This window comes from Ursus americanus, chromosome 5, assembly GCF_024610735.1.
Source record: "Ursus americanus isolate L20-20 chromosome 5, mUrsAme1.1.p, whole genome shotgun sequence".
Lineage (NCBI taxonomy): Eukaryota > Metazoa > Chordata > Mammalia > Carnivora > Ursidae > Ursus > Ursus americanus.
Window position 1 is genome coordinate 45,732,812 of NC_142131.1, and position 27,147 is coordinate 45,759,958.

The window sequence follows — 27,147 nt, forward strand, 5'->3', positions numbered from 1 at the left end:
CATGCCTCCTCCTTTGAGAAAGGAGCTAGCTTCGCTGGACCAGCCATACCAGATATCCCAGCTAAGAAGTCTAAAACATTCACGGTTGCCCTACCAGTCCTAAATCTGTGGTGAGAAGCCTAAGGTGACCCCAGGGAGTCCAAGCCAAACTCTTCTTTTCAGCCTTGAACCTGAACCTACTAACCATATGTTTTTGCCTAGGGATCAGCTTGCTAAGTACTTTCCAGGAATTATAGGGCTTTCCAGTTCTTCACTTTGTGTTACTGACAACACACATGGGTGGAGTAGAATGACTGAATGTAAGGTCAGACAGGACTTTAGAAGTCACTTTGTCACACTGCCTTTCCTGTTCAGGCATTGACAGAAACTTCCTAATGACTGGGAGGTTTTTACCTCTTAGGACAATGCATTCTCTTTTGTAAACAACAGCTTTATTGAGATGTAATTCAGATACCATAAAATTCACTACTTTAAGGTATACAACTAAGGGACTTTTTAAGTATATTCGCGGAGCAATATTATCCCCATTCAGTTTTAGCCCAACCTTTTTAACGAACTTTAATTCATAGAAACCTCTCCTACTGAGGCAAAAAAATAAAATAAAGAGGACCAGCCCCAGGTGACTGGGAGAAGGTGGAGGGCATTCAAGTCCATTTCACCAACTTCACATGTTGACCTACTTGACCCAACACTCTGTGGCTGACCGCATGTGGGTATGTGCCATTGTTTGCTTTCCTTGCCCAAAAATATGTTGACTGAGTGATTTGTTTCCACATTTAATCAGTGAGAAAGAAACCATAACATCTGGGATTCACACAATCTTGATTTTCAAAGGTTTTCCAGTGCGCCTGGCTGTGCCCTCCCTGGACCGATGCCTCTGCACCCTGAGGGTGCCCCATAGCCTTAGGGTGTGAAGAGAGTGGGAAAGGCAGAGGACATAATTGGGATTAGAATTTCATTTGGTAAAGCAGGTGATTTCTCCATTTTCAGAAGGATTTTAAAACTTGCGTGGCCTTAGCAAGTACATGCTAAACATGTAACACATGCTGAGTGTTCCCCGAGAACTCTGGACACGACTAAAGCATTCTGACATCCCGCTGTTCTCCTCCCTTTCTTCTCCCCTCCTCAACTCCCCCATCTTGTCTCTCCTGGTTCCTGGCTGGGGTTTTATTTCCTCATATTTGCTCTTTTCCTTTCCTTTTTATTCCCTCTTCCCCTCCTTTTCTGTCCTTTGTCCAACTTTCTCTTCCTTTCTCCTTCTCTCTGCATGATGCCTCCACCTTCTCCTTTGTTCCTCAATCCCAGGCCTCCATCCTAGAAAGGACCATTTGGCCCCTGTTCTATTCTCATACCCCGCTATACCAGTACTCAAAGGGATACATGTGTAATATGTTTTCAATAACCTGAGGACACATTAGTGAGATGACCCCTAGTCAGTGCTCTTCTCCCATGTTGGGGTGGGTGCTATAAAATATTACACTGCCTTCTAATGCAGCCAGCACAGGGGGCTTTTCCCCAGAAGGTCAAGGTGCCTCCTGCACTTGCACTTTGTACCTGTCTTAAATGTTAATGTTTCAGACCAAAGTTGAGAGGGGGCGGGGTCTGTAAGGCACATTTAGGCCAACTATAAGATGGCCTATGAGGCTTTGTGAACTGGGAAACCACAGTGAGGTTTGGAATATTATAAAGCCTCCAGGGAAGGAAATTCAGGAGGTGAAAGTTCAAGAATTACAGTTATTGGAGGTGTAAAAGACCAATGGTTCTAAACAGAAAAACAAACAACAACAACAACAACAACAACAACAAAACCCTTAAGGAGGCCACCTTCCACATCAACTGCACTGGCCTTCTTCCATCGACCTTGGCTGGTCTCAGGACTCTCCACAGATCCAGGCCATAGGGAGCTGTAAGGAAACAAGAGTGAGGTGCTCAACATAAGACAGAAGAGAGCTGAAACAGAATATGGTGAAATTAGCTGGGCTGCCTATTAGAAATGCAGTTGGGAAGGGTTTGCTGGAGGGAGCCAGGAGGAATAAAGTGGGTGGTGGAGGGATGGCAGCATTGCAACAACCCATGATGTCTTCATTTTGTGGCCAAAGGATTGGCATCAACCAAAAGCAAAAAACAAATTTGCTCTTGATGTGATGACTCAATGTAAGGTAAAAAAGTACAATAGATAGAACGGTGATATAATTTATCACTGCAATCTGGATTGAAATGTAACATCTCATGTCCTCTAAGATGTAACATCTACATACATTAAATCTGGGAATGACACAGATAACTGACAAGGAGATAGATACATAGATAGAGATATATTATTATATTATATATACTATTTCAGAGTGGGAAAGAGAGAGGGAGGGAGAAAGAGAGACCGAGACCTACTCCCCAAAAATGTTAAGATTTTATAAGAAAGAATTAAAGAAGAAAGGAGCAGAGAAATAATCTTTACTAGGTCATTCCCTGAGCTTTAAATTCAGTGCTGATCCTTGTGGCAGAAAAAGCAAAAAAGGATCATATTGAACTGCATGTTTCTCATAGCCTGATAAAAAGCAATCATATGAAGAAGCAAATATTTTCCAGCTAGGGGAATGAATAAATGGAATTAATCATGGGGATCCTCTTAAAAGACAATGGATAACATAAGGCCAATGTCTGCAATTACAGTTGAGCAAAAGTACAGAAATATGACATAGGTCCGTTTTTCATATTTGTGTTCTCTAAAGTGCAAGGGCATAATGTTAAACCTGATTTATACATTTCTCCAGCGGATAACATAATCCAAGACAATACAGTTCAAGTTTGTTAGCTTCCAATGATCTAACCAGACAGGGATAATTTCAAAATCCTGAGTTTCTCATTTAAGAATGGCCTATGCATGTTAGCCATGAGAAGAAAGCTGAGAATGCTAAGGAACTGTCCAGAAGACTAGTGGCCTGTGCTTTGGAGAAAGAAGGAAATGTCTCTAATTGAAGATGCAGTTAATGAACTCTGAATTTTTTCTTGAGGAAACCACATGGCTGAAGACACTGTAAGTAGGTCTGCAAAGAATGGGGTCAACTACTCAAGCCAAGATCTAAACTATTTTAGTACTGACAGACTGTTTTCAGGTATCTGAAATCACACTTCAGGTGACTGCGTGTCTTAGGGTGAAATTACTGAATTCCAACTGAAGACAACTTCATAATGCGGAAAAATGAGCCAGAGGGCAATTAAGTCAATAACCTGTTTTGCCATCAATGGAGAGTCACATTTCTACAACTACTCTTGCAGAAGCTGAAGGGCGGGTAAAACAGTCTACCTGGTAGCCCCAACCTTGATGAGATCTACTGTAATTCTATGTAAGTTGCATATCAGGAAATTGGAACTATTTAGACTTTAAATGTGACTTCATTTGTGTTTCACTAAGATGTTGTCTTACTGTCTTACAAGCTCTGTCTGAAGTTTTCTTATTTCCCAAAGAAATCAATATTCTTCAGTATCAATGTCTTCAAATCGATTCTTCAATAAAAAAATCAGAAGACAAATGGCCTGTACTCAATTTCTCAGACAGGGAACAAGAGGCTGGTTTCAACCTGTCTACAAGCCAATGAGATGTGAACACAGACAGAGTTCCTCCCAGCAGAAAGCTTTTGCATAAGGCTCCAAAGTCACGAGACCTTCAAAGGTGACCCGTGGAATTGGAAGGACTCTCACTTGCAGTCTCTCCATTCCAGTTATGTTCAGTCAGACTCAGGGATAATAGCACTGAGAGTAAGAAAGAAAAAAAATCTAAAGGCAAAGTGTGTACTACAATCCAGCCCTGAATATTCATCCGAAGGACAGAGGCAAAATAAACTGATTATTAGATAATCAATCATTGCAGAGACTTGGTTAGAAATATGAGCAAAATTCTCCTTAGATTTATCCCACAGGCAGCCATTTAGTTGTAGTAGATGGTGATGGTAAATGAATTTAATCAGGTATTTTCTCTTTTCACTGAGGCCATTATTTCCTGCAGATAAAGTCCAAAGAGGAACAGTCTTCCCAGTATCAACTTCCCACAGATGCAGCTTTTAGTAAAACCATTTTCTGAGTAGCATGTAAATCTTCTGTAATTAACAGCAATTTTCCATTAGCCATGAGATAGTAATGGCTTTGCAGTATAATCAAAGTTAGAAAAGTAATAATTCTGTATTTGTAAAAGAGCAAAATCAAATTTATCCAAATCAATAAAAATATCTGCATATTCAAAGGCATCAATTCTTTGGACCCACTAGCAACAATTTGATCTATTTTGCTTCCATTACAATCTGGGAATATCCACAACTACCACTAGTTGGACACCTCACACACATCCTGGTACCCTTGCTGAAGACCGACAATAAGAATGTTAACTTTTAGCCAAGTGTCTCTATACTAAGCATTTTACCTGATTTACCTCATTTAATCGTCACACCCTTAGAATTAGGTACAGTAGTATTATTATCACCATTTCTGAAACACAGAGAAGCATGTTTCAGTGTTACAAGCTTTTAGGTAATAAAGCCAGGATCAGAATATAATTACATCTGTGTCATGTAGTAGATACTTATATGCTTAAACATGGGTAAATAACCCTAATAATCAATCTATTGAAATCCAAATGAAAATAAGTAATGTTTCACATTTGACTTAGAAGAGAAGATTTCAAACAATTAGAAATGGTTTGAGGAGGTGTGTATTAAACAACTGACATTTCATCGTGAAATAGCGAAACAAACTATTTACAAATAGGAAAATGGGAAATTAGGATTTGCTGGGGGAAAGGGGTGCGTCTTCATCAATTTTCTCTGGGATCCTGAAAAAATAAAGAGAAACAAAAGCAAAAGCCCTACAGTGGTGACCTTGATAAATAAGTGGTTTGATTCAATCAGCCACAGGCACAGACAACACCAGCATCTAGAGCTCCGCTAATGATCCTAGCCCAACTAGCCAAAATACAAATCAGCTGAAACAGTAAATCTCGTTTCTGGCAGCAAAACAAGTGGATGAAACTGACACTGACATGAGAGAGTGGCTGGGCTGTCATGAGCCAACAGAAGACACAGAGCCACAATGGTGCCAGGAGGGCACTGCAGAGAAGACTGCCAGCTACAGAGTGGGAGAAGGGCCTGCAAAACAGGGTCATGCCTGAAGTCAACTTAATCTCCCAGACCTCCTGCTAAAATGTGTAGCAAAGGCAGAGGACACTTGGCTCAATGATACTGCATGCATTACATTCTAATCCTTTAAAAGAGAGGGCTCAGTTACTGACTACTCTTACGGATTATAAGCAATGGGCCATTTTTTTGCTGTGTAATTTATGTGCTGTTTAGTATTTGTAGTATTCATTTGACACTTTGAGGTGTTGTCTATAGAATGTAAATGTGTTCCCAAATATTGTATGTAATTTTAATCAAAAGTTACAAGAGATCCACAAACTGAATAGTTTTGTTTTAATCATGTCTGTGTTTCTATTGATGTCAAATTTATATAGCCCTTACCATTTGTAAGGTACTGTTCTAAGTACTTAAAGACATAAAGATTTGGGATTTTCTATGACTTCTTCTTGGACTGCTAGAGCCTGGCATAGAAAACTAGATGCCTGAATAGCATAGATGAATGGAATCTAAGGGTGAGAAGGGCCTTCAGAAATTATCGAACCTGGGGTTCCTTGGGTGGCTCAGTCAATTAATCCCCTGCCTTCGGCTCAGGTCATGATCTCAGGGTCCTGGGATTGAGCCCCCACGTCAGGCTCTCTGCTTAGCGAGGTATCTGCTTCTCCTTTAACTCTCCCTCGGTGTACGTTCTCTTTCTCTCTCTCAAATAAATGAATTTTTTAAAAAAAGTCATCTAGCTCAATTTCGCATGTGCCGCATGAACCCTTTTTGCATAACCACATCCACCAATGGGTAGTTTAGACTGAACTAACATGAACATCTCCAGTGGGGGCTACAAAATTCAGAAGATGTTGGATTATTTCCAGACATCTGACCATATGGGCAGGTGTGTGGGACACCTGTTAGTACCAACTTGGTCTCATAGGAAACTCAAGCAAGATCCAGAGGAATAAATTATTGTCATATGGACCAGGGAGCACAGAAATTGACTGCAAATGTTACCTGAGACCTGTGTGGTACTTGGCTGTAAGACTGAATAAGACTTACAAGAATATGACTGAAATTATGGCCGGGTGTGTGGATGGGGGAAATTCAGGGTCTAGAACCCGTGTGTCTTACAAACAAATGAGAGTAAAGCACCAGAAGGTTAGAAGGATCAGCATTTTGCATTTCTTCTCCTTATTTCAAAAGATGTGTGGACATACCAAGTATTCAACTAGTCATTCGTTCATTCATTCATGGTGTTAGGCTGAAAAATGTACCCCAAAGATCTAAATCCTAATCCCTGCCATTTGTAAGGTTACCTTATATGGCCAAAGGGACTTTGCAGATGTGATTAAGTTAGGATCTTGAGTTGGGTAGATTATCCTGGATTATCCGGGTGGGCCCTAAATGTTTTCACAAAGGTCATTATAAGAGTGAGGCAAAGAGATTTGACACAGAAGAGGAGAAAAAAGTAGTGTGATGATGGAAGCAGAGGTCAGAGTGATATGTTTAGCAGATGGGGGAAGGGGCCACAACCCAAGGAATACAGGCAACCACTAGAAGCTGGAAACAGCAAGAAAAAGTATTCTACCCTCAGAGTCTCCAAAAGGTAACAACCCTGCCAACACCTTGACTTTAGTTCAATGTAACTGATTTTGGACTTCTGACTTCCAGAACTGTAAGAGAAAAAAAATTGTGTCGTTTTAAGTCATTAAAATTGTGGTAATTTGTAACAGTGGCCATAGGAAACTGATACATTCTTCAAACATTTATTACTACTAAAAGACAGGCCCTGAGCAAGACTATTGATTTACAAAGAACAGTAACACATGCTGAGTGACCCTGAGCAACTGGCTAATACTTCTGAAACTCAGCTCCTTCTCCTCCAAGTGGGGGTGATTTCACATGCTTTATAGGGCTCCTAGAAGGTTTAATAAAAATAATAGAAAGCCTGGCATTTATTGAATGTTTATTGTGAGCTAAATACATTATGTCATTGAATTTTTAAAAGTAGGTACTACTTTTAACTCAATTTTATAAATTATATTCTATTATGGAAAAGGGGAGTGAATAGTGAGAAAACTAAGGCTTAGAGATGAGGTTTCTAGCCCAAAGTCACTCCATAGCCAGGCCGAGATTTCAGCCAAGCCCATGGAGTTAAAGTACTACTCTGAATGACCATACCTGATTCACAGCAAGCATTCCCTCATTGTAAGGTCCTTTTCTCCTTCTTTCCCTCACTGTCATTAAGAATCTGACTTTTTCCCCCCTCATTAATTATACCTTTATTTATCTTTTACTGGTAGCTCCAGGGCTTACAATATATAGCTTTAATTTATCATAGGATACCTTTAAATAATATTACACGACTTCATGTATAGCATAAGACATTTCTGAGAGTATTAAAGATGTGATCTTTTGCCTTTGGGACAAAAAGATGTTAACTAAGGCCCTCTGAGGAGGGCTGGCTTACCGTGTGGGCTCAGGTGGGCATAATGAGTGCCCTGTGGAGAGGGAATGTACAGACTGCGAGAGTCCATGATTCCCAAGTACAGAGCTTGATGAAACCCAATAAGGCTAGGCCCAGGCTACCTGAAACCAGACCAGGCAGAAAAGGACTTGCAAGGGACCAGCTTGCCTTCTTCCTCAGTTGTTCCGACTTTCTCTTGGCTCCAACCACTCCAGAACATGGACTCCGCAGGGGCACATCGCAGAGCTATGACATACTCTGTAAAAGCCCGCAGCCCTGTGAGGTTGTAGGTCTCATCTCTATCGATATCTTCTTTGGTGAAGTTAACCTCCATCTAAAAGACAGAGATGACCCTGAGCTGGATGGGAGGACCCCTGTTATCTTTTCATTTTTCTTCTCCACTCCTCAACCATTTCAGAACTAGAAGCATTGTATCTCAAGTTTTAAAAAATGCAATTCTCATAAATAAACCTCCATGCAGGCCTAGGGATCATTTGCACCTAAGCAGATGTGAGTCACCCCATGAACCACCACCCTCCCCATTTCCTGTCTCTAAGCTTCGAAGGCAGAGATTCCTGCCCCTGGGCTGGGCGTGAATGAGTAGTCTTGTTGTTCTGGAAAATACAAGGTGGAGTCCTGGAACCCAGGCAACCCCGGCCTCAGTTTAAACACAGCAGACGACTCCAACACCTAGATATAAGGCCTCACAGAACAGTAAGCAATAGAGACCTTAGTGGCATCATGTTCAACCTCAGGTCATAGACAAGACCTCAAAAGTTAAGTGACCATGGACTACCTCAGGGTTTGTTATGAACAGAACTGGGATCAGAACACAGATTTCCTCCCTCCTAGATACTTCCTTTTTACCCAAATCTTCCACTGCAAATCATTGGTCTTTGGGTGACCATAGCAGCCTGGATGCACGAATTCATTTTGACATTCTCTCTGGGGTATGGAGGGGGAGAGGTAAATAAATCACTTCTCCTTTCTAGACCTCAGTATCCTCACTAGTAAAATGAGCACATTGCTTTATATAATCTTTAAAACCCCTTCTGGGGACCCAACTTCCCAAGAGAAACTAAAAATTCAGATATTTGTTTTTGAGCATGATCACTGTTGCTGCAATAAGAACTCTGAGCTGTTGGTTTATATAAACTCATATTGAGTTGATTAATAAACTAGACTAATGGCCATATCTATTTTGTGAGTATGCCCACTAGTCCCATAAAACCTTGTGAAAGAAGGAAGTCCTGACATTTCTTATATGTATATAACAGCTGTGAAAACAAGTAGATAATTACAGGTGTTGGGCCTAAAGTAAATTGGGCAAAATGACAATGTGTGTATGTGGCAAAAAGCTGAGCATCCCAGCTGCATATGGACACTTCTGAACTCCCAGCCTAGTAAGATGGTGCTGGGATAAAGATGTAGGAGCCAGAGGTGAGGAGAGTTTCACTTCATCCAAAGTCCTGAGTTCCCTCCTTCAATCGCCCCTGGAAATGTTGCAATGGCAGAACAGGGTCACTGGGACAATCCATCATCATCTCTGGGAGAGTAGCCTCCCCAACTTAGCCTAGTTATGGGGCCCAGTTGAAACCAGATTCCAGATTAAGACCTTTAGAAGAGGGGCGCCTGGGTGGCACAGCGGTTAAGCGTCTGCCTTTGGCTCAGGGCGTGATCCCGGCGTTATGGGATCGAGCCCCACGTCAGGCTCCTCTGCTAGGAGCCTGCTTCTTCTTCTCCCACTCCCCCTGCTTGTGTTCTCTCTCTCGCTGGCTGTTTCTATCTCTGTCAAATAAATAAATAAAATCTTAAAAAAAAAAAAAAAGACCTTTAGAAGAAAGCCAACCACATGGTGACTTCCATACATGAATCAAAATGAAAACCCTATTAATCTACAAAATAAGTGAAAAGAAGTCTAATAAATTTCTAGTTTCTTTTTATGCTCTTATAAAAATATAATATTCTTCTAAAACAATCTTTCCACGTTTTCTTCCTGCTTTATTAGCATCCTCAAGCACATGCTTGGCCTGTGTGTTGGGGCTCCTCACATTCATGCTCAGAAAGCTTTAATGTAACTATACAAGCATATTCTTTTCAGCCCTATACCCAAAGCAAAAAATTAAAAAAAAATTTTTTTTAAATCTGATCAGTCTTTCAAGCAGTGTGCCTGCCTGAAAGGTTTCTTTTAGTTTGGCTTTTTGTCCAGGCAAGTGCCTTTGGCCCTCACAGGGTCCAGGACCAACTGATCCTCCCTATACAGGCTTAACTAAAACTTTCCCAGGACTCTGGGACTCTTAACAAAACACTAATTAACTTCTTCAGGTTTGTTTCTAACAATCTATACTTTGTGCCAAATCCTAGCTTGCCCAAAGTGTTTATGTTTTGAGAGATGAGTCAAAAGTGTTGGTACAAAGCCTAAATCAAACTCTTAAAACAGTCTTGAGATCCTTTGGCAGAATGCTCATATGGTTCCATTTTATAAAGGTGGAAACTCCTTAGAATAGGCAACAGGAAGATGGTCTGGAGATTGCTATAATATGGTCAAATGAATGACAGCTTGGAGTCAGAAAACCTGGGCTCAGGTTTGCAACTTACAAACCTTGCAATCTTGGACAGGTGTTTTAAGTGCTCTACATCACAATTTCCTAATCTGTAAAAATAAGAATAGTGATGCCTCATTGACAAGATATATGCAAGGATTAAATAGTCTGGAGTATAAGAAAGCACTTTGCAACCCATACAGCATCATACAAACCTAAGTCTTGCTATATAGCCATAGTGTTTTTTTTTTTTTAACAGTCTAATGTAGGGAGAGACAACTTGAAATGACTGTGCTGAGTGTTAAGTGCAGTGAAAGGGGAGGAGCACCTAGTTCATGTTCTCAGAAGGAAATATGTCAGAACTGAGTTCTGAGACATGAACAGATTCAACAAGGTTGGGGAAGGAAGAGAGGTGCAAAAGCAGAGACAAAGAACAGTAAAACAACATGACATAAGGGAAACGAGCAATTTAGAACCAGTAGAGACGCAAGGGCAGGATGAAAGATGAGGTCGAAGGCATTGATAGGGGTCAGGTCTTGGAGGGTTAAAGATTTGGACCTCTCTCCATGGAAAAGTTGGGTTGGTATAATTGGGTTTAGAACTGATTGTGTTTGAAAGCTGAAAGGAGAGAGACACTAAATACATTCCACTTTCCTTCTCATTTTCTTCAGGAGAGCAGGAGAAAGGACAGCCTATCTCAGGGCCTGGAAGGAATAAAGCAAAGATGAGTGCAGATGTCGGGAGTTTGTCAAAGAGGTGGCATAGACAATGCTGAGTGCTCGGGTAGTTTACACTTGCTAATTTCACTTAGTGTTGTACATGGCTCAGTAATTTTCTAGAGGAAGAGAGATCGTGGTTTATTTTTCCTGTTGAATCCTATCTCAGCAGCCACAGGACTCTGGACTCAGATAAACAGAATAAACCTAAGGGCAGATCACCCTAGCAAGTCCTCAGGTTTACTTAGACCATAACATGTGGTGTGAAGGAAGATGAGCTTATGCTCTGCCAGGAATTGTCTTGCCTAAAGGTTCCCTTCTAGGTTCCCAAAACTGAAAATTATTGAGTCTTATGTTACATGTAGTCAGGTACTAGGAGGCTGATTCCAGAGCTGGCATAGAAAGGAAGCTGAGGGGAGGAGTGGACATCATTATTTCTCTTGTCTTAAACACAAGACACATGAAACTTAGCCAATTTTCTTTTCTGAAAGGGTTCTAGGTTAGGAGACTATGCAATAGATAAAGTATCTATGAATTTTGGCAAAGGAAAGTCTAGTAATAGCATCATGGACAAGATGGAAAAGGTACGCTGAATGATTGTAGTGCTAATTAGGTATATTCACAGAAACCTGAGTAAATGGCCACACTCAAAGAAAAAGAGGTTGATATCTCTGGGTAGTCTGTAATGGTTTACCACAGGGCTCTGACAGAGTCACTATTTTTATTAAAAATCAGATAAAGGTATAGAAGTAAGTGTTATCCAAGCCAAAGATATTGCAAAGTTAGAAAGTAAAAAGTTAAATGTAAGTTTTGGGTGATAGAATAAAGATTCTAAATAGGCTGAAATGATGGGTATGACCAACATGAAGAAATACAACAAGAATAAATAAAACACCTACACTTACCTTAATAAATAAGTTATAAGATAGTGGACATGTGTTTTACTAGAAAATCTTGTGTGTGGGGAAAAAACTCCTAAAGATTTAACTGATTTAACTGGGTAGGAGATGATTAAGAGTCTATAATATATAGTGGTTACAAAAAAAAACTTTACATAATTTCATGTTGCATTGATGGAGATATAAGAATAGCCTCTAAACTTTGAGGTAAGAAAAGATTCTGTAAGATAAAAAAGATTTTAAGTTTAAAAGAAAATATTGATAAAATTTGATAATATTAAAATTAAGAAGTTCTTCTCCAAAATAACCATTAGGAGAGTTAAAAGGCAAACCTCATAGTCAGAAATGTTTGCAACACACATAACAAACAAAAAACTCATAAATAAAATACATAAGAAACTCCTACAAGTCAATTTAAAATTCAGACCACCCACTAGAAAAAATGCACAAATAGCTTAAATCAACACTTGACAAAAAAGGACTCCAAAGAGCTGATAAACACATGAAAACGTACATGAGCTCATTAAAAGTGAGGTAAATGCAAATTAAAGCCATGCTTCCATTGTGTTCATACAATGGTATACTACATGACAACGAAAATGTATAAACTTCAGCATTATACAACATGGATGAATCTTAAAAGTACAATATTGAAAGAAGCCAAATGTTTACAAAATACAAAATGTATGGATTTCTATTATATAATGTCTCAAACTATGTTGTTCAGCGATGCAGGTTTAAATGGCAAACCCATAATAAAAAGTTAAGAAATATTTACCATGAAAAATCAAGATAAGAGCTCTAAGGAGCTATGGGGGTTGTCTTCAGGAAAGGGTAGACAGGAGACCTTGACATGCTATTTTAGACCTCACTAGTTTTAACATAAGTGCTGATATAATAATTTGTTAAATGTAATATTTATGTTTTGTTCACTTTTCTAAATATAATTTATATATCACAATTTCATAAAAGGTTGGAAAAATAAAAAAGGAAATGGCCAAGCCATAGAATCTCTGGCCACCAACACATCTAGACACAAACCAGAGTGGAATGCAAAAGTAAATTTCTCACTCTTTAATATGTCCCTGTGCTCAGAATGCAAGATGCCTACAGTGAAACACTTATCCATTCTAAAAGGCCCAAATGGGAAACTGGGAAGAAAAGTACTCACTATTGTCTGTCTTCTATTTTTAACATAGAAAATGGGAAAAAATGATTCCAGATCAAAAAAAAGTTTATCAATAATTATTTCTAAAAGAAACATTTTAATGGCATCACTTACCCAGTAGGCACTATTTATTGTTCTGAATCGAAGAGTATATTTTAAAGAGGAAGAAAGAGGAGCCAACACAGGCCTTTTCCATTTTATTTGAAGCATTCGTTTGATGCCCAAAACTGATTTCGCACTGAAAATCTCAGGTGGTTCAATTTTCACTGAAAATAAAAATCATAAATTTCTCACATTTGCGAAAAGGTCAGAAGGTGCTAATCACAACCATCTAAAACTGAAAAAAAGAAAACTAGAAAGGAAATGGTAACGCATATTTTACAACCTGCTATATGCAGATTGCATTAAGAAGGGAGGGCAAAAGGAATGGTGCCACCCCAGCTTCTCCATGCCACCCCCCAACAAAAAAAGGGATGGCCAGTGAGGATAAGATATGTTTCTATGATTTTTCTGCAAATGCACCTTTTACTGATTGGTTCAGATCTTATGCCAAGAAGAAAGGAGGTCAAAAGAAGAGACTACACAACTAGAAAATGGTCTGTTTCCCTTATCTCCACTCCCCTCAACTTCTCTTTCTTTGACCACCAAAAGTGTCCAGTAGAAAGTACCTCTCATTTCCCTTGAACACTACAAACATTATCACTCAAAATCTCTCTCTTTCAAAATATGTAATATTTTTCTGGTTTAAAAAGTAGCATATGCTCATTCCAAAAAGAATTGTTAAATATAGAAAAATACAAAGAAAAAGTTTAAATCATCCATAATGCCATCAACCAGAGCCCTTATAACTTTCTGGAGTATTTCTAGGCCTTTTTCTATGTAAGTATTTGTATATTTTTTAAACAAAATTGATATAATGCTAAATAAAACCTTTGTCTTCTTAAATAACACTGTTCAATCAGCATATACTCTCTTGCATTAGAAATTCTAGAAACAATGAATTTAATAAGGTTTCAGGATATAAAATTAATATATAGAGTTCTATTGCACTTCTATACACTAGTAATGAAGTAGGAGAAAGAGAAATTAAGAAAACAATCCCATTTACAATTGCATCAAAAAAAATAAAATGCCTCGGAATAAATTTAAACAAAGAAGTGCAAGACCTGTACTCTGAAAACTGTAAGACACTGATAAAAGAAATTGAAGACAACACTAACAACTGAAAAGATATACCATGCTCATGGACTGGAAGAATAAAATTTTTTTAAATGTCCATACTACCCAAAGCAATAAACAGATTCAATGCAATCCCTATCAAAATAACAACAACATTTTTCACAGAACTAGAAAAAAAAACACTAAAACATGTATGGAACTACAAAAGACCCCAAATAAAAAAAGCAATCTTGAAAAACAAGAATAAAGCTGAAGGTATCACAATCCAAGATTTCAATCTATACTACAAAGCTATAGTAATCAAAACAGTATGGCATGGGCATAAAAACAGACACATGGATCAGTGGAACAGGATCGAGAGTCCAAAAAGAAACATAAACTTACATCATCAATTAATATATGACAAAAGAGGCAAGAATATACAATGGGGAAAGGGCAGTCTCTTCAATAAATGGTTGGGAAAACTGGACAGCTACATGCAAAAGAATGAAACTGGACCACTTTCTCACACAACATACAAAAATAAACTCAAAATGGATGAAAGACTTAAATGTGGGGCGCCTGGATGGCTCAGTCGTTAAGCGTCTGCCTTCGGCTCAGGGCATGATCCCAGAGTTCTGGGATCGAGCCCCACATCAGGCTCTTCCACTGCTTCTTCCTCTCCCACTCCCCCTGCTTGTGTTTCCTTTCTCGCCGTCTGTCTCTCTGTCAGATAAATAAATAAAATCTTCAAAAAAAAAAAAAAAAAAGAAAGACTTAAATGTGAGACCTGAAACCATAAAAGTCCTAAAGAAAACACAAGCAGCAATCTCTTGGACATTGGCCTTAACAACATTTTTCTAGATATGTGTCCTCAGGCAAGGGAAATAAAAGCAAAAACAAACTATTGGGACTTCATCAAAATAAAAAGCTTTTGCACAGTGAAGAAAATCATCAACAAAATGAAAAGGCAATTTACTGAATGGGAAAAGACATTTGCAAATGATCTATCAAATTAGAGGCTAATATCTAAAATATATAAAGAACTCATACAACTCAACACCAAAAAAACCCACAATTTGAAGTAAAAAATGTGCAGAAGACCTGAATAGACATTTTCTAAAGAAAAACAGAGGACCAAGAGATAGATGTAAAGTTGCTCAACATCAGTAATAATTGGAGAAATGCAAATCAAAACCACAAAGAGATATCACCTCATACCGGTGAGAATGGCTAGTATCAAAAAGACAAGAAATAACAAGCATTGGTGAGGATGTGGAGAAAAAGGGACCCTCATATGTATCCATTACCCTTGGCATACCTACTATATCCTTAAGCTTTGAGTTTACTTTTGTGTTTACACCTCTTCCAAGAAAAAGAGGGGGTTTATCTTTTAATAGAGTATATAAGAAAAAAAAAAAACGATACTTACTTATGGCATCTAAAGTCCAATGTGTTATATCAGATTTAATTATACCATCTGCATTTTGAGCTTCCACTTGAATGGTGTAATTATCTGGGTTTGTTATTGTTGGAGGAAGAAAGGAGCAAGAAGCATTTCCCCTTGTAGAATTATCAGCTGGGCAAACGTCACTTTTATATCCGTAAGAGCTTTGAAGGAAAAAGCAGTCAACATGAGTTTAGTACAGCAGTTTGGAAGCAAAGCCATACCTAATATATTAAGCATGTATTTATTAGTTTCACTCTGGGTTTCTCTTGAGGACTATTTCATCCCGAATATGATGCCCCCTCTCCAAATTCCTTCCTCATCTCTTCCAAGGAGAGATCAAATTTACCTGCTTCTTGCCTGAGATGCTATAAGCCACGGAGACTTCCTTGGAACTCTGTAAGTCCATCAAAATCTATGCTTGTAATACATTTCCTATTGGTAAGAAATCCTGACTAGGATCCTGAAAACGCCAGATTCTAGCCTTGTGAAATTATTCTTAAAAGGAAAATAAAATCAAAGAGGATTTGTTAAATAAACTATGATACATACATAGAATTAAAAATATACTTTTTAATAAATCTAGAGTTATTGATATGGAAAGATGCTCATACTCTTATTGGTGGTAAAAGAAAAAAATGGATGCATATTATGTACAGAATAATCACATTTATGTAAACTTATATATTTATATAACTATTCTCAGAGATGTCTGGAAAAGTATTCATCAAAATGTTAAACTCGTTACCTTTGGTGGTGGAATTTCAAGTGATTTTTAAAATATTTTTTATATTTTTCAGATAGAATTTTTTTACCACTGCCATATATAATTTTCAGAAAACTCATTAAATTTTTCCCCTAGACATATAGATAACTTAAATCCTATCAAGCTATCACTTAATGAAGACAAGTACAAACATTGGTAGGAATCAGATGGGTGGGTACAGCCACAGTCCCCAGGGCTGTGGGGAAGATGTAGGAGATGAAATAAGCAGGGAACAGAAACGGACCCACTTTGCAAGATGCCAGTGCTGGCGGGGCCTGGGGGCAATGGAGCAGAGCTTAAATGTAAGGAATTGTAGAATTCTGAAAGTAGAAAAGACTTTAAAGGCTTTCTATGGTTTTTGTGCGGTGCAAAAACAGCCTCCAGAGTAACGTTGGGTCGTGGTTACAAGCACAAGCTCTGGAAGCCAACCAGGTTTGAATTCTGAGCCTTGGGCAAGTTTCCTAACCTCTCCATGCCTGAGTTTTCTCATCTCTAAGATGAGAATAGTGATATACCTATAACATAGCACTGTTATGAGGATGAAATGAGCTAATAGGCGTGAAGTTCTTTTAAAATGTTGGCCATTTAGTCTAAAAGTGAAATGTTACTATCATTGTTATAAGTACTATTACTCTAGCTGAATGTTTTTGCCTTTATTCATGCTGTAACCTCTAAGAAATAACCTTGTTTCCCTTTTCTGCACCTCAAGGGCTCCTTCACATCTCAGTTCAAAAGTCATTACTTGCATAAAGGCATCCCAACTCCTCTTAGTCTTTCCCAAGGAAAACTCCATTCCTATCATTTCTGAGCATGAGTAGGTTTTTTTGTTCATACAAAAAAACCCACCATCATCTGTTGGGTTGACCATCCACAAGAAATCCTCCCATTCTACCTGGAAGAGATATTCTCAGTGATAAACTTACAAAAGTACAAACCAGTCTGGGAGTCCTGGAGAGCCCAGCAGTCCTGAGGCCATCGACAGGGATTGTATACAGGCCTAAGAACACCCAGGTGTGGGACACTGGGATGGCTCAGTTGGTTAGCCATCCAACTTCAGCTCAGGTCATGATCTCAGGGTCCTGGGATGGAGCCCCATGTTGGGCTCCCAGCTCAGTGTGGAGTCTGCTTGTCCCTTCCTCCTCACCCTACCCCTGCTTTTCCCCTCCCCTGTCCCTGCTCATGCTCTCTCTGTATCTCTCTCAAATAAATACATAAAATCTTAAAAAAAAAAAAAAAAAGAACCCCCAGGCGTTTCCTACTTCTACATGACCAGTGCATGAGAATAATGACAATCCACAGGGAGTGCCAGAAGGCAAGGGATGACTCCTTAAAAAAGAAAAATAGGAGTACACTTACTGAGATTTCCAGATTTACATTCTACTGGTACTTTCTATTCAACACTGGGCCTCGAACTAATAAGTCTGAGAGAAGATAAGACACCTGGACCATGGCTTATTGGGCCTTTATCCCTCTGATTTTCAGAAGCAGAGCTCAACAAACTAGGCCTGTAGATCAAATACAGCCCATCTCCTCTTCTCCTATGGCACATAGGCTAAGAACATGTTTTACATTGCTACATGGTTGGGGAAAATATATAAAAGAAAAACACTTTGTGGCATGTGAAAATTATATGAAATCCAAATTTCAGTGTTCACAGATAAAGTTTTATTGAAGAGTCTAGGCCATGGGTCTACATATTGTCTATCGCAGCTTTCCCAGCACAGCTGCAGCAGTGTTAATAGTTTCACAGAGACCCAATCTCCTCTAGGCCTAAAATACTTACTATCTGCCCCTTTATAGAAAAGTTTCCTGACCTCTGTTTTAAATCATCTCTCTCCATATCACTGATACATGAGTACTGCAAGGAAAAGTGTTTGCTTTTATCCTTTTCTTCTATTGTAAAACATGAAGTAGACTTCCCTGGTAACACTAGTTACCAATTTCCAAGGAGTGGGGAAAAGAAGAATATATATGAGATCTTGTATTTAAAAACAAAACAAAACAAAAACTTGGAATTACAGACTCTCTTCCTGAAATGGAGAAGACTTAAAGATTGTCTTTCAATGTTTCCTAACATGGGGTTCCTTATTCTTAGGGGAACATGAAGGACATAAAGGGTTCCATGAGCTATTTTCACAATTTCAAAAAATTCTGTGCACATGATTAATAAAACACCTAGGTTTTAGCTAGAATTATAATAAAAATTTTTAAATTTTTATTCTAATAGCATTAGGATAAAAAGTGATGCTTGAGGTAGTGAAAAATTTGGGAATCACTGTCCCGGTGGAATACTGTTTGACAGGGTCACACAGCAAATTAGTGGCAGACTGAGAAACATGTGCCTCTTAGTTCTGGGTTTATAATCCCCCTTACTATAACTGGGTCCAGGAAGAAGGACCAGTTTTATGACACATTCTGGAAAGAGGACAAATACAGCTGAATGTAGCAAAAAAACAGATTTTCCACTGTGCTTATAACTGGTGACTACTCAGCCAATTCAGCTCCTTTCAGAGGCGGTCGTCGTGAAGCTACACTCCCCACCCCCCATAGCTGCAGATCCTGTCAGCATGGCTACAGCAGCCAAGCTGTCACCCCAGACACGGGACGCAAATAGGGGTCACCTAGAAACTGTAATGAAGCAAACATTTCATTCCATAACTGACTTGAATCATGAATGAACCAGGAGACTCTGCCTCCTTCCCTTCCTCCCCACTGATAGCACACAAGCTCCCATACTTACTAAGTTCTCTTCACTTTGTACCATGTGTAACTGGCTTCTTTCTCTGGACTCCAGGTGCAAGTAAAATTTTCCTCATAGTAAAAGACACAGGAAATGTTCTCAGGCTTAGCTGGCAGAACTAGATAAACAAACAAACATACATACATAAATATATAAATACATACGTATGTACACACACACACAGAGACAATCATTTCATGAAAATAGGCATATCAAAAGCTGGCCTTTTTTGGTTAGTTGGTACATATAACAGATTCTCCCATTCTGGGCCAAGGAAAGAATATAACTCCCTCTCTTCAATTATTCCCCTTGAAGAACTAGATCTCTACCTTAAAAAAAAAAAAAAACCACTTTTTACATTCTTACTCAAAAGCAATATTTGAGAATCAAAAATCATTAAAATACCAGACAAATATAAAGTGTTAGTGAAATACTAAGTAAAGCATCAAATGATGGAACCAGTCTGGATAACTGGGCAATGGATGGTATGTGGAAAGAGAAAAACACAAAATGTTCAACTATGCCACACTTCAACCTTATGTATCAATAATTTTTCCCCAGAAGATTACGTTAATAGAAAAAATTTCTGAAATATCTTCATTTGTATTTTCATAGCTTATAAATCTTGCTCCTTATTGTTTCTCACCCAAAAACACCTATCCCTTCATAGGGAAAACAGATACAAACTAGAATATGGATCTAGACCCTGCAAAGGTCCAGAGATACAATCTACGGGTACATAAACCTAAAGAGGAAAAATTTTTCACAAACTTATGTTGAAATTTACAATTTCCTTCCATCAAAAATGTGGTCAACAGCCTACAGTTGCATCATTACTCGTGACTTTGTCACCATTAAAAGTCAGAGTATTTTCATATTATATTTCAGTTGTGGCAGATACCTTGATGTATTGATTAAGAAGCACGTATAGTAGTCACAAATTTGTTTCCTTAATAGTTTGATAGCATTCTTTCATTATATTTGAGTTCCTTTGTAATCCAATGCATATTATTTATGCACTTACACATATTATTTTGAGAAGTGGTCCAGACGTTTCACCAGATGCCCAAGGGGTTAATCACACATGCTCATGTATGCACGTACACACATACATAATTAAGAGCAAAGGCAATTTTAAACTAAGGGCAATGTTCAATTCTGAGACTCAAACTAACTTCTTCTTGAGTCTTTGGAAAAACCAGTCTTAAGAAGCAGGCATTTTTGAGAGAGGAAGAGCACTTAGGTTACCTTTACATATCAAAGCAAAGTTCTAGTCCGTCTAGGAGGGAAGCCCCTACCAGACAAGAAATAGGAAAGGGGGTGCCTGGGTGGCACAGCAGTTAAGCGTCTGCCTTTGGCTCAGAGCGTGATCCCGGCATTGTGGGATCGAGCCCCACATCAGGCTCTTCCGCTATGAGCCTGCTTCTTCCTCTCCCACTCCCCCTGCTTGTGTTCCCTCTCTCACTGGCTGTCTCTATCTCTGTCAAATAAATAAATAAAATCTTAAAAAAAAAAAAAAGAAATAGGAAAAACCCCATCACTTCTAGCAAGTAAAATACTGATGGGGGTGGGTGGGGAGACAATGTAAGTAAGGTAGAGTAAGGAGCTCAGGTGTCAGTGTTCCTGATAGAGCAGTAGAAACACACAGATGGATCTGTGAAACAAGATCAACTGGGCTGGTGACCTACTTCATCAGGCACAGCCTGGGGCAGGTCACAAGTCTTTACTCTAAAAGAAGGCTCTAGTTCCACTCAGCTTCAACTCCAGCATAATGCAGAATCCCTAACACTGCAATGGCACAGCTCTTCAGATAAGCCCCATACAGGCAAATGTAGCATGCAGGGATCCAGAAGTCCCTGGTATCTCAGGGTGGGGAGTGGGTATAGATGTGTGAGATTGGTCCAGGCCTGGGATTCAGATGAAGAGACCTCTGTGCACAGGGGACTTCAGGACCACAGGAAAACAAATCGGGCATGCACTTCAGGAATAGGTGCCAATATGATGCCCCAAAGTCTAGGCAAAGCCAGCTGTCCTGCAGTAGATAGCAGAGGAGGCATGAGATCAAAGTGGGCAGTGCAGAGAAGACCAGAAGGCAACACAAAGACTTTCTTACATAGATTCACAATCCCTTGCCAGAGGTTCTTCAGTCATATAAACCCTGCTCATGTACCCAGACACCATCTTAAAAAGAAGCGGGAGAAAGACAGGAACTCTGGAAGATGGACATTTACTCCAGTGAGACTGAATTAGCTAAAAGACACTATAAACCATAGAAAATGAGCCAATGTTAACAAGTAAGAGTGCTAACCCACTCCCTCCTCTTCCTCAACCCTGCCTGGCTTTCCAGGAGAGAAGGAACTTTTGGAATTGATTGGCTTGATCGTAGACTACAAGGATGTTATATTCTCTCTGCACACCTAACTAATACTGTATTTATTTCACCTCTGTCGGAGGTATTACCTTCTAACAAAAAGGCACTAGTAAAGAGTTCCAGAATGGATGACAGTCACTGCTATGTCCAGGTTTAGGATTTTTTAAATTTGTATATATATTCATATATTTGTTCTATGAAATGAACATTATCCACATGGGTAAAGTAGCCCCTGTAAATGATAAATAAGAACGAGGGAGAGCTAAGTGCCTGCATGTTGTGTCAATGCTTCCAGCTCTTTCTTGAGAAGTTGCCTTCCTCTGAATGCTGCACCCCATTCTTTTTTTTAAGAGTTTATTTTTATTTTATTTGAGAGACAGGGAGAGAACAAGCAGCAGGGAGGGAGAAGCAGACTCGCCGCTGAGCAGGGAGCCCGACATGAAGCTCAATCCCAGGACCCTGGGATCATGACCCAAGCTGAAGGCAGACACTTGACCGACTGAGCCACCCAGGCGTCCCTACTGCTGCACTCCATCCTTGAAGCACCCATTAGTTGGCAGCGAAGTCAAAGATTTTTTATCTTGCACTGCTGGGAAGATGGTGGAGTAAAAGGATCCTAACCTCACCTTGTTCCATAGATACAACCAGGTAGCATTCACATCAACTTGACTATTCCAGAAAAAGACCCAAACACTGACAGAGCAAACCCCACAAACAAAGGTAGAGAAAAGGCCACATGAAAGAAGGTGGAAATGTGACTTGAGACCTAAAGGGATTGTGGCCATCCACAAACAGGAGGGAGCTGGGAGAACAGTGAAAGGCAAGAAACAGACAATCACACTGGGGACTCAAAATGGGGAAGACGAACCCCCATAACATTTGTCTTTGTAAACAAGAGGGGCCTGATTTTGTGAGTTCTTACAAACAGTAGGACTCAAAGCCTAGAATTCTTAAAATAAGGTATTTAGCTCTACAAGAGTTCTGCGGGCATCCTCGTCTTTAAAGAAGCAGCATGACAAGCAGCCTGAGCAGATACAGTGTAGAACCAGCAGTCTGATTGAGGAAGACATAAAAAGATGGAAAGATATTCCATGCTCATGGATTGGAAGAATTAACATAGTTAAAATGTCCATGCTACCCAGAGCAATCTACACTTTCAATGCTATCCCGATCAAAATACCAAGGACATTTTTCAAAGAACTGGAACAAACAGTCCTTAAATTTGTATGGAAACAGAAAAGACCCCGAATCTCCAAGGAACTGTTGAAAAGGAAAAACAAAGCTGGGGGCATCACAATGCCGGATTTCGAGCTGTACTACAAAGCTGTGATCACAAAGACAGCATGGTACTGGCACAAAAACAGACACATAGACCAATGGAACAGAATAGAGAGCCCAGAAATGGACCCTCGGCTCTTTGGGCAACTAATATTTGATAAAGCAGGAAAAAACATCCGGTGGGAAAAAGACAGTCTCTTCAATAAATGGTGCTGGGAAAATTGGACAGCTACATGCAAGAGAATGAAACTTGACCACTATCTCACACCATACACAAAGATGAACTCCAAATGGATGAAAGACCTCGATGTGAGACAGGAATCCATCAAAATTCTAGAGGAGAACATAGGCAACAACCTCTACGACATCGGCCAAAGCAACCTTTTTCATGACACATCCCCAAAGGCAAGAGAAACAAAAGATAAAATGAACTTATGGGACTTCATCAAGATTAAAAGTTTCTGCACATCCAAGGAAACAGTCAGAAAAACTAAGAGGCAGCCCACGGAATGGGAGAAGATATTTGCAAATGACACTACAGATAAAGGACTGGTATCCAAGATCTACAAAGAACTTCTCAAACTCAATACACGAGAAACAAATAAACAAATCAAAAAATGGGCAGAAGATATGAACAGACACTTTTCCAATGAAGACGTACAAATGGCTAACAGACACATGAAAAAATGTTCAAAATCATTAGCCATCAAGGAAATTCAAATCAAAACCACACTGAGATACCACCTTACGCCAGTTAGAATGGCAAAAATAGACAAGGCAAGAAACAGCAATTGTTGGAGAGGATGTGGAGAAAGGGGATCCCTCCTACATTGTTGGTGGGAATGCAAGTTGGTACAGCCACTCTGGAAAACAGTGTGGAGGTCCCTTAAAAAGTTAAAAATTGAGCTACCCTATGATCCAGCCATTGCACTACTGGGTATTTACCCCAAAGATACAGACGTAGTGAAGAGAAGGGCCATATGCACCCCAATGTTCATAGCAGCAATGTCCACAATAGCTAAATTGTGGAAGGAGCCGAGATGCCCTTCAACAGATGACTGGATTAAGAAGTTGTGGTCCATATATACAATGGAATATTACTCAGCTATCAGAAAGAACGAGTTCTCAACATTTGCTACAACATGGACAGCACTGGAGGAGATAATGCTAAGTGAAATAAGTCAAGCAGAGAAAGACAACTATCATATGATTTCTCTCATCTATGGAACATAAGAACTAGGATGATCGGTAGGGGAAGAAAGGGATAAAGAAAGGGGGGGTAATCAGAAGGGGGAATGAAACATGAGAGACTATGGACTATGAGAAACAAACTGAGGACTTCAGAGGGGAGGGGGGTGGGGGAATGGGATAGACCGGTGATGGGTAGTAAGGAGGGCACGTATTGCATGGTGCACTGGGTGTTATACACAACTAATGAATCATCGAGCCTTACATCAGAAACCGGGGATGTACTGTATGGTGACTAACATAATATAATAAAAAATCATTAAAAAAAAAAAAAAAGAACCAGCAGTCTGAAAAACACTGGGTGGCAGGGGCTCCTGTGTGGATCAGTCGTTTGTGTGTCTGACTCTTGATATCAGCTCAGGTCATGACCCCAGGGTTGTCGGATCAAGCCCTATGTCTGGCTCTGCACTCAGCACAGAGTCTACTTCAGATTCTCTCTCTCCTCTTCCTCAGCCACCCGTCCCAACTTGCGAGCTCTCTAAATAAATAAAGAAAGAAGTAAGTAAATAAATAAATAAATAAAATCATAAAAAAAAAAAAAAAGAAAGCCACTGGTGGCAAATGGGAGGGAGAGTGATTTACTCATTACAGAGTGTGTCCTGGAGAGCTAGGGATCTCAGAAAGACTCCTCCAGGAACAAAGGGGTTTGTAGGCATCATTTCCCACCTCTGCCCCCCAGCATAAACACATAGCCACCTGTGGGAATCAGCACTTTGTCCACACTCCCTACCTAACTTGCTTGCACCAAGGCCCCCACCCCGTGCTTCAATGTATCTGCCCTTTCCAGTTCCACTTGCCTCAGCCCCAGAAGTGTGGAGCCCCTCCCACAGAAGATCAATACAAACCTCACCAATGCTGCATCTCCTGACCTGTGCCTTTTGCAGAGCCTTGGTCTTGGTGGTGGTGGGCACTGCAGAAGACTGAGGCCTTGTTAAAAGTGAAAGACCTTCCCATGTGCCCTTTGCAGATCCACTTAGGCTGGCCAGTACCAATCGCAGCAGCTCCAGGTCTCAATTAGCAAGCAGACCAGAGTGTACCTTGTTTAAACATAGGCCACAGCTGCTGGGAAGCAAACACTACTCACAATAGGCAAAGAGAGCCACTGAAGCAAAAAGAGACTTACCTTACACACAGAAACAGACACAGACAGTTACAAAAAATGAGAAGACAGAGAAATATATCCAAGTGAAAGAATAGGACCAAACCACAGCAAGAGACCTAACCAAAACAGACTTAAGTAATATGCCCGTTAGAGAGTTTAAAGAATGATCATAAAGATACTCATTGGACCGAAGAAAAGAATAGATGACATCAGTAAGACCCTTAACAAAGAGATAAAAAAGAATCAGATATAAAGACCACAATAAATGAAATCAAAAATACATTTGATGGAATAAGTAGCAGGCTAAATGAAACAGAGAAATAATGACCTGGAAGACAGAGTAATAGAAAGTAACCAAACTGAGCAAATGAAAGGAAAAAAATGATGAAATTGAGAATAGTCTTAGGGAACTCCGTGACTCCATCAAGTCTGAAAACATTCACATTATAGGGAGCCCAGAGGAAGAAAAGAGAGAAAAGGGGGCAAAAAATTTATCTGAAGAAATGTGGCACCACAGAAAGACAACCAAATATATAATGTTATGAAAAATTATGACAACAAATTGGACAATGTAGAAGAAATGGATAAATTCCTAGAAACATAAAACTACCAAAACTGAAACAGGAAGAAATAGAAAATCTAAACAGACTCATTACTAGAAAGGAAATTGAGTCAGTACTCAAAAAGCTCACAACAAACAAAAGTCCAGGACCAGATAACTTCACAGGCAAATTCTACCAAACATATAAAGAAGAGTTAATACTTAAATACTTTTCAAACTATTCCAAAAAATAGCGGAGGAAGGAAAATTTCCAAATTCATTCTATGAAGCTAGCATTACCTTGATACCAAAACCAGATAAAGACTCCACCAAACAAAGAAAACTACAGGCCAATATCTCTGATGAATATAGATGCAAAAATCCTCAACAAAATGCCAGCAAACTGAATCCAATGATACATTAAAAGAAGTCGTTCACCATGATCAAGTGGGATTTATTCCAGGGGTGCAAGGATGGTTCAATATTCTCAAATCAATCAGTATGATACATCACATCTATAAGAGAAATTATAAAAACCATATGACATTTCAATAGATGCAGAAAAACCATTTAACAAAGTATAACCCATTCATAATAAAAACCCTCAACAAAGTAGGGATAGAGGGAACATACTTCAATATAACAAAGGCCTTATATGATAAGCCCACAACCAACATCATAGTCATGGGGAAAAACTGAAAGCATTTCCCCTAAGGTCAGGAACAAGACAAGGATGCCTACTCTCACCACTTTTATTCAACATAGTACTGGAAGTTCTAGCCACAGCAAACAGACAACAAAAAGAAATAAAAGGCATCCAGATTGGTAAGGAGGAAGTAAAACTTTCACTATTTGCAGATGACAGTATACTATATATAGAAAATGCTAAAGACTACATCAAAAAACTGGAACTGATAAATGAATTCATTAAAGTCTCAGGATGCAAAGTCAACATACAGAAATCTGTTGCATTTGTATATACTAGTAATAAAGTAGCAGAAAGAAAAATTAAGAAAGCAATCCCACATACAATTGCACCAAAAATAATAAAGTACCAGGGAATAAACTTAAGCAAAGAGATGAAAGACCTATACTCTGAAAACAATAAGACATTGATAAAAGAAACTGAAGATGACAAAAAGAAATGGAAAGGCAGTCCATGCTCATAGACTGGAAGAAAAAAAATAGTGTTAAAATGTCTATACTACCCAAAGCAATACACATTTAATGCAATCCCTATCAAAATACCAACAATACTTTCCAGGAACTAGAACAAACAATCTTAAAATCTGTATGGAACCACAAAGACCCCAAAGAGTCAAAGCAATTTTGTTTGAAAAAGAAAAGCAAACCTGGAAGCACTACAATTTCAGACTTTCAGTTACACTACAAAGCTGCAGTAATCAAAACAGTATGGTACTACCACAAATACAAACAGATCAGAACAGAACAGAAAACCTAGAAATAAACTCACAATTACATGGTCAATTATTCTTCAACAAAGCAGGAACAAATATCCAATGGGAAAAAGACAGTCTCTTTAACAAATGATGGTGGGAAAATTGGACAGCAACATCCAAAAGAATGAAACT

At 39.2% G+C, this 27,147-nt stretch overlaps 1 protein-coding gene across 1 annotated transcript in view; it reads right to left on the reverse strand.

Annotated features, from left to right (window-relative positions):
* IL31RA (interleukin 31 receptor A) overlaps positions 1 to 27,147 on the reverse strand; it is a 49,069-nt gene that overhangs the window by 15,894 nt on the left and 6,028 nt on the right. Inside the window, 5 exon segments of the mRNA XM_045795018.2 lie at positions 1,825 to 1,904; positions 7,747 to 7,912; positions 13,019 to 13,170; positions 15,495 to 15,673; positions 19,016 to 19,133. Coding sequence (XP_045650974.2) covers positions 1,825 to 1,904; positions 7,747 to 7,912; positions 13,019 to 13,170; positions 15,495 to 15,673; positions 19,016 to 19,133 — 695 coding nt within the window.